The sequence below is a fragment of the Gavialis gangeticus genome, unplaced genomic scaffold (assembly GCF_001723915.1).
Source record: "Gavialis gangeticus isolate Ggan-Ray unplaced genomic scaffold, GavGan_comp1, whole genome shotgun sequence".
NCBI lineage: Eukaryota > Metazoa > Chordata > Crocodylia > Gavialidae > Gavialis > Gavialis gangeticus.
The window spans coordinates 17217221-17226048 of NW_017729033.1; the positions used below are offsets into that span (position 1 = coordinate 17217221).

The 8828-nt window shown below is 50.1% G+C and overlaps 1 protein-coding gene across 1 annotated transcript in view; it reads right to left on the minus strand.

Moving 5' to 3' along the window:
- The window catches only part of SLBP (stem-loop binding protein), a 32619-nt gene extending 30500 nt beyond the window's left edge, over positions 1-2119 (minus strand). Inside the window, exons 1-2 of the mRNA XM_019526537.1 lie at positions 1959-2119; positions 1728-1853 (exon numbers count right to left, since the gene is read on the minus strand). Of these exons, the coding sequence (XP_019382082.1) occupies positions 1728-1853; positions 1959-2104 (272 nt within the window). The 5' untranslated portion in view covers positions 2105-2119. The remainder of the gene's footprint in view (positions 1-1727; positions 1854-1958) is intronic.
- Positions 2120-8828: the final 6709 nt, after the last annotated feature.

Consider the following 8828-nt stretch of genomic DNA (forward strand, 5'->3'; position numbering starts at 1 on the left):
ACAGAGGGGCATGCTGGGGCAGGCAGGTGGGACAGCCACTGTGCCTACTTGGTCACCTTCCTGGGGCACCAGGCCACTTCCCTTCACCACCAGGCTGAGCCCCATGTTTATTATTAATGCACTGCAATTAATGTTTTAAATATAATTATAGTCTAAGTGCTTGTTTCACATCCCTAATGCTAACAAACATCTTTCTTATTAATTGAGCATGTCTGAGGCTATGATGCACAGGCCACCTGGACAACAACCACAGAATTAATGCTAGTCACTTTTCAAAGTGAAGTTAAGCTTCCGTTGTGTAGAATATTTATATGCCAGCTTCAGCAATTAATACGGAAGCCACCGATTGTAAGAATGGAGTAGCAATGTGCTTTATGTTATACTGGGAGCCTCTGGCAACATAAATAGTGCCTCAACTCTGAGCACATTCATGAAGATATTTGCTAGGTAACTGTAATTTTTTACTGCAATATTGTGCCTGAATGGGTACATAAAATTTCATAAGCAAAAAGAAGAAAATGGGGTTTCCTGTCTCGGTAAATCTAGCATACATCAACACCAGACTCTTCACTAGCCTAGGACCCAGCAACCTGGGGCCCGCAGAACCACATTTAGCATTTGGATCACATTGTGCTGCAGTCCATCTCAGCAGACGGGGAACTCTGCCCATGCCAGTTGAGCAGTGGGAAAAGAACAGCTGTGGCTGTCAGGTCATAATGCCTGACCACCTCCAACCCAAGCACCCCTCTTTCCTCCACTGAACTTTATATAGATTGATAGATTGTAAGGACAGAAAGGACCTTGGAAAAATCATCGGGTCCAGCCCCCTGCACCAAGCAGGAAAAACAACTGGGGGTCAGGTGACCCCAGCAAGGTGACCATCTACTGCTAGGCCTCAGCATTATACAATTAACTGGCCAATCGCCTAATAAATTTAGGCTGGCAACGTGTACAAAGTCACAATCACATGATTAAAAGGCCCATTCCTGCTATTAAAATACAGAACAGCTCTACAGCTACTCAGCTTTAGCCTGAACATGTAGCAGGCCCCTAGAGCAGTGTTTCTCAACCCATGTCTCACAACCCAAAAGTTGGTCGCAAGAAGCTTAAAAAAAAATGGATCAGCAAACTTTTAAAAATGGGTTCTCCTTTAAAAGGAAAAAAACCTTGGGAAACTGTGGGTTTCCCCTTGCAGGCTGGCCCAGTTCCAGCCTGCCAGGGGCTCCATGCCGCACACTGGGGGCAACGGGTCAGGACTATGGGGCACCAGGGTCACAACTGGCCCTTGATGTTTACAAGTGGGTCCAAATACAAAAGAGGTACAGGCCATCAGCCCTGACAAACCAGCCCCTTTCTTTCCTTAGGTCACCTCCTGCAGAGCCTCCTGCTGAGCTCCTGGCTGCAGGACTGCTCTCCCCTCCCACCATTTTATGCAATCTCAGGTCCTCCTGGCCCTGCTGAGGCTTGTGAGATATCCAGCTCCCTCCAGGCCCCATGTATGCTAGAGACATGTCCAACTGGGAGGCAGCTCTGGGCAGGAGAACTGCAGGGTCTTCTTGTCCCTCTGTTTGCACCCCCGGTCCGCTTCACTGGACCCATCCCGTGTCTCCCTTGGATAAACAGGCCCCTCGCTCCTGCCTGGCAGTGTTTCCTTTCGTACTGTGCAGCCACCCACGCACCCTCCACTCCCCCGACCCCATCAGAGGCCGACCCCGAGAAGAACCCACCTCTCGGCGCGGCCGTCCGCCGGCCTGGCCCGGGGCTGGCCCTCGTCCTCGGGCCCGCTCGACTTCCGCTGCTTCCCGTCGGCTCCGCGCTTCCTGCCTTGGGCCCAGCGCGGCGGCGCCGGGGGGCTGCGGGGACGGGACAAGCGTCAGAGAGCCTGCACTCCCCACCCACGTTTCCCACCTCCCCAACCGCCCCCCGCGGGAAGGGCCCAGCCGCTGCCTCCTCCTGACCTGCAGTCGCTGCCGCGCGCGCGGAAGGCCATGACGCAAGGAGAGCCGCTCGACCCCTCCATTCGCATCTCCCGCCGGGCGCCGACTGAGAAGTCCCGCGCCGCCTCACCCTCCTCCCTGCATGACGCATGCGCGGGCCGGCCCATGGAGCACAGGGGCGGGGGGAGTAGCGACTCGGAATGTTCCATTCCCCACCGGCGCCATTACGGAGGACTAATGGTATGATGGAACATTCCCCTTCCCCCCCGCACGTGGCGGCTCATGGACTCGTCAGGCAGCTGGCGCGTCCTGTGCGGAGCGGCCCTGCCCTTAGGGACGTGTTGGCGGGAGAATCTAAAGCGGCGCTGGGGTGGTTTCACCGCATGCGCGGGGCCTTGCTCAGCCCCGGAGGGAAAATTAGGAGCTTTGCTCACCCTAGGGTGCAACTCTGCAGGAAAGCAAACAAGGGTGGCAGTAGTGGGAGGAGAGATCGAGGAGATGATAATAAGCCATGAAGTCAACTGACTCTTTCAGCACTTCCTGAATAGAAATGCAGCTGTCCCTCCCAGGCAGTTGATTTTAAACTTTGGTTGGAGCAGGAATCCATGGATCCACCCCTTGCTTGGGGCACTTGTGACCCATGCTCTGGACAAGCCAGGTGCAGCCCACAAGGATGTTCACCTCCACTTACTGAGCAAGATCATAGGAAAGTAGGGGTGCAAGGGACCTCACAAGGTCATCTAGTCCAGTCCCTGCTCAAGGCAGGATCAGCCCTGACTAAGCCACCCCCGCCAAGTGTCTGATCAACATGCTCTTGAAAACTTCCAAGGGTGGAGGAGATTCCAGAGTTTCTCTAGGCAGCCTGTTCCAGTGCTTGACCCCCTTCATAGTCAGGCAGTTCCTCCCAGTCTCCAGCCTCAAAATCCCCCTCCTGCAGCTTGAAGCTGTTGCTCTTAATCCTGTCCCCTACAGTCACAGAGAAAAGCCCATCTCCATCCTCTCTATAATCGCCCTGCAGGTATTTGAAGGCTGTTATCAAATCCCCTTTCAATCTTCCCTTCAGACTAGCTTTTTCAGCCTGTCCTTACGGGTCTCATCTCCCAAGCCCCTGATCGTTTCTGTTGGTCTGCACTGAACCCTTTCAATCTTTCTACATCCCTCTTGAAGCATGGGCCCAAAACTGGACACAACTCTTCAGGTGAAGCTTCACGAGTGTGGACTCGAGCACAGGAATCGCTTCCCTTGATTTGCAAGATAACACAGCCAGTTCTCTACCAGGGGTTCAAAGAGTACGATCTCTGCCCCTGCCTCCTAGGAGCTGCCGCGTATCTAGTATGGCGGAGCCCAGTGCACAGTGCAGTTCCTGTGTGTAGTTCAGGGCACGTGAATCCCTGTTGTAATTGGGAACAAAAGGTCCCCAGAAATGAGTTGTTCTGTTATGCCCCTGAAGCTAAGGAGCTGGAAGAGCGCAGGTAACTATGTAACTCAGTTACATGATGTTTTTTAAAGGCTTAAAGCATCTAGAGAAGGGCTCAAATATTGTTAATTCCCTTGAAGCCGAATCAGAATAAGCAACCTGCAGAGGCTGCTTTTGTAGTGACAAAAAAGGACATAGATTTACCACAGTTACAGCCATACCAATGTGGTAGAAACTGTATTTTAGAGAACAGCATGAGCTGTTATGCTCTTCTTCTCAGTGGGCTGTTAATTGATCATTTAAATGCCCTCTTTTCTGCTTGTTTTAAATACAAGTACAGCAGGGTAAGCAGAGATCCTAGATCAAGGAACTATTTATCTCCTTCCTAAAAAGAAAATAAACCTCCTACCCTGCCTGCAAGGATCAGAAAAAGAAATGCATCCCATTTGCACAGCTGCCTGTATGGCTTTGCAGGCAACATGTCTGCTGAAGTCCTCTCCCAGCCTGCCCAGCTTCTAAAAGCTCTGTTCAATGCCTTTTTAAAAAATAAAGATACATGCTCTCCTACTTGTAGAGAAAGAATCCCTGTGTGTTAAGGCCTTCATACTGCTACCACAGATGGATGGACATATGTGAATTTCAGGTCCTGTTTTTTTTCTAGTAGTAACAAGGCCATAAGCACAGCATAATTCCTGGTTTCTGCGTATGGTAGTTCACATGCGGACACCTCATCCTCAGAGCTGCTAAAGCTAGAATCTTTTTTTCCGAAAAGGCAAAACTTCTACTGCAGTGTGCATAAAAGGATAGTTCTCTAGACTGTTTTTTTATTGCATGTTGTGTTCTGCATAACATTTGCAAGGCTAGAAGTGAAGAATTATAGAAGAATGGAAACAGGAAGTAGAAACTGCTGATTCTGAGCAGCCTATTTCAAGGGCAATTACTAGCACCCACTGAGGTGCTGTACAGATGAGGAAGGCCTTAAAAGCGCCCTTTGACTGTGTGCCACAGCCAATAATCTTATTTTTTAAGGTAAAGTACACAGCCAGGTTCTGAGTTGTTTTGCACTTATGAATTTGGTATGGTGTTATTGAATCTGGGGTGGAGCTACAGTTCCATTGTGTTGGGACAAAATACAGGGTACATTTGAACCTCATAAACAAAATCAGATCTATATAGTGCAATTTTTTTGTAAGCCCAAACTTACTTCATTAGATGCTGTGATCACTTAATCAGCAACTGATCAAGTGAGCTTGGTTTTATGCTCACTTTAACAGAGCTCTTCTGTTATAGATCTCTGATTTAGTTGGTCTATGAGATGCACATATTCCCTGCTTTCTGCCTGATTTCAGACTAATATGGCTACCTACCTCTCTGCTCATGGAAACAAAACACTCCTGGGTTTTCAGAAAATAGGACTTTAACATGACAAAAAAAAGCACAAGGTGCTGACTACTCTGGGTCGCATCACAGTTTGGTTTCCTGGGGTGGACAGCAGCTCTCCTTATCCACTGCATGAGAAACTACTGCAGGCCACGGAGGGGTCTGGAAGGGAAGTATGCACCTCAGGCCAAAGGAGGAAGGAATCATCCACACAGTACCATGACTGCCAGAGCATAGGACGTCAGATACATTTTTCTGCATAGTCTGCAATTCAGTGCACCTTGTGGTCTTCCTACACGTTCTTTAGCATGCTTTTCTCTCCATTCCCTGGCCTCTAAATCCAAATTTCTTCAGTAGCTCCAAGAACACATATCTTGTTCATTTTTCTTGACTCATTATCACAGTCAGTCTTTCAGCAGTATTGGAAAGGGGGTCTGCAAAAAAGTATCCCAGCTTAAGCCACCGATATATCACCAAACAGCAGCTGTTAGCATTAATAGCATCCAATGATCACTGTCAACTTTTTCCTATTATTTTTCCTATAGATCTACACAAAAATGAACAGGGACAGACTCACTGCCCTTGGTGCACATCACTGGCATTTAAGGGGGTATTTTACAAACCCTGTAGTCATATGGTAGCAGGTGAGGGCATCCTCAAGTAAGCCTAGTAAGGACTAATTACAGGCAATAGTAGTTTCTATGAGCTTGTCTCATGCCTATCTCTGGGCACCGCATTGTCCGCATCCCCCATTCCACAAAGAGCAAGTTATCACTGTGCAGTTCTTCCCTGTGTTAAATCAGTGGTTCCTACTCCCTTTAGCATTATATTTTAACTAGTAGCAGCGCCTCTGGTGAGAGCAAGGGACGTTCTCCTAGTCTCCTTTGTCTCTTGGTAAAGTCTTCTGGATTTCCTTCTCCTGTGCCTCACCTTGAACTCACCACTGCTGTACCTCGATTTCTGCCTCTCCTATGCATCTTCTACATAAACCGGCTCAATTCCTTCAGAAATGCTGCATTTGTACTCATACTGCATCACCAAGGAAATGGAGACCTCCTTTTTGGACCGCTGTGTCCATCCATCAATGCTAACTTCAAGAATTACTGGGATTGAGTGGAAGGACAGTAGGAAAGTGTTTGTCAAGAACTGTGAGATGGGGAGACTGCAAAACAGGCACCTTCGAAGCATGAGGTTGGGCTGCAGCCATGCCTGCAGGTTTGCCAAGGTTACCTAGTAGGAAAAGAAGTGTTTCAAAACATGGTAGGCTATTCAAGTGGGGGACTATGCATGTGTGGGGAGGGAGCTTCCAGTCACAGTGATCCCCACAAAGCAGAAGATGTAAAAAATTAAATGTTCAATTCTGTGGGAACAGTTGGTTTCAGTATAGCTCCTAAGCATCTACAAAGGCTTTACTGACACACTGCAGTGGATATAAAGCACTTACGCAACTCTGGAAAGTGGTTTCACTTGCATGCCAAGCTGCCATATGCAGACTTTTACTGAGAGGACTTTGAAACCTAAAGCAGAAACCCTTGTTTTGATTACATCAGTGTCAGCCTTAGAAATGGAAACAGTCAGATGGATTTTGTGCAGGTGTGAATCCCTCACTTTGTCAGCTGGCAACAGGGTGTCTCAACACTGATAAAGAAAGGAGCATTAAGGACCTATCATAGGGGCGAAGAAAATCCAGCCTGCGGGCCAGATCTGGTCCATCCGGCCATTCTATCTGGTTTGCGGGGTTCCTCTAAAATTTAGTAAATTATTACCTCCTGGTGGCTGCCTATCTAAAAGCTAATGAAGTGCCAGTGGTGGGCGGGAGGACCCAGCAGCAGGACCTAGCAGCAAGGCCCACCCAGCACTCCCACACCCTACCCTACCCTACTCCCAGCCCCCACCAGAAGCTTCTGCCTAGCAGAGACTTGTGGCCTGGGACCCTGTTGCTGTTCCCCCGCTCTCCCTCAGTCCGAGAGTGGAAACTCAGGTAAGAACAGGGATGCACACACACATACCCTGCTGGTGATCGCTCTGCTGCATGGAGCTCACAGGACTTTGGCTTCGTGCCTCCATGTGCCACTCCCAGCTACAAGTGTCAGGAGCACCACGGGGAGGCACGGAGCCAGCCCAGCCTGAGAGTGCAGGACTTTCCGTGGCTTTTGGCACTCTAATGTGACGCCGCATGCAGCCAGAGCCAGCCCGGCAGCACATCTGGGACCTCAGGACGCAGAGGGAGTTAGCTAGGAACCGCAAGGGCTGGGCCAGGCTGGCTCCAGCACCATGTGGTGGCTAGGACCGTAGAACGCAGCAGGAGCCCATCCGACCCCCTTGGTTCCCAGCTGCAAGGGCGGGACTGTAGAGCGTGGCATGGAGCCCACCTGGCCGAGCCCCTGCGGTTCCTGGCTGGCTCCTGTTGCATCCTGAGGTCCCGGATGTCATCACTTCTGCTCCTGTGCTGTGGGGCCCTTGTTGCTGTAATAGCCAACCATTTTCACTACTGCAAGCTAGATTTCTGCCATGAGCCACTTGAGAGCACTGGCCAGTAGCACTGGGTGCAGGAAAAGAGTTGCAATCCCACAAGCAAACAGCCTCCTGTCTAAACTGCTGACCAGAGCTGCCCGTACAAACAGGGCTGGCACTGCAATGCTGTTCTAGTTTGTCCACACCACAGTGCTTCTAGTCTTCTTGCTCCTTTGCTCTCCAGATATTGGGAATACAGTTCAGCCTTCCTTTGGACATCTCCAACAAAACTCAACATCTGTAAAGCACTCTTTGTCCCGGGAAAGGCGTGACAGAATATAAGCATTCTGTACTGTTGTGGTTTAACTCCACTCCCACTGCTGCCTTTGCCACTTTTGCATCCTGCAGGTTCCAACTGCTGCAGCTTCCTCAACCGCAAACCCATCCTCCTGTTCCACTCACTGGAGATGCCTGGTGAGAGATGAAGTACAGGGGCTGAGAGAAATCAATGGCTGGTACGGGAGCAATCGCTGATTGCAGCTGAGAGTCGCATGTGCTTCCCCCTAGGAACCATTTGCATCCCACCAGGGGGCATGCCCCAGAGTTTTGGAAATGCTGACAGAGATGAGGGGCACAGGGCTGGTCTCAGGCTGCACTGAACTCAGATTGGCCCTGTGCACCAGAGCCAGCACACGAGGCCCGTCCAGTGCATACAGCTAATGCAATGCACATACCAGACCATACCTGTGTGCTGAGTGCAGCACACACTGGAACAGGACACCAATCTGGAGGGGCACCAAAACCAGTGCTCAGAGCTGATGCAGTGCAGTGCCACATGCAGTGTGCACCCTGGATCACACAAGTAACATCCATCCCAGCATGTTGCATGCAGCATATGCTGGCCCCGGTCACTCTGCATGAGGCATGTAGGGCTGGCACTGGGCACATGGTGCCCATGCTGGACTGGTCCTGTACGCTCGCTCCAATACACAGGGAGGGTCGGGGCCTGATCCAGCTCCAGAGCTTGCATGCAGGGCCTGTCCAGCACAGGCACTGCATACAGTCTGCACCAGACTGACTCTGCATTGCATGCAGTGAGTGGGGCTAAGCCAGTGCATGCTGCTTGTGGTGCATGGGGTCAACGACCCACAGGCTAGATCATAGGGCTCCATGGGCCAGATCCAGCCTGCAGGTTGTATCTTTGACACACCTGCTGTAACTGAATCAGTGCAAGTGAAACATTATGTTTATAGTCACCCCTTAAGATATCAAGGAAGGCTTCAAAACTGCCCATTTTGTACACACAAACACCGAATACTGCAGCTGAAAAAGCAAAGACCTAGCAAATGCATCAGAGTTTGCGGGGGGGGGGGGAGTGGTGCGGGGAATGACACAGAAGTTAGGAGCTAGTCTATTAATTATTCCAGAGCACTTATTTTGGGCATTTAAACTGATGGTCAGAAATAGGCAGAAAGGGATCTAATTTTTTTAGAGTCTGTTTTTACCCGTGTTCTATTTTCCCATTTCTCTGTTTCTGCCTGCTGCTTCTGATTTAGGTCTATCCTTACCTGCGCTCCTCCCTGTACTGTCCCCATAGCATGCGGCACTCTTCCTGGACTAGACTAAAAAGTCCCAACCTC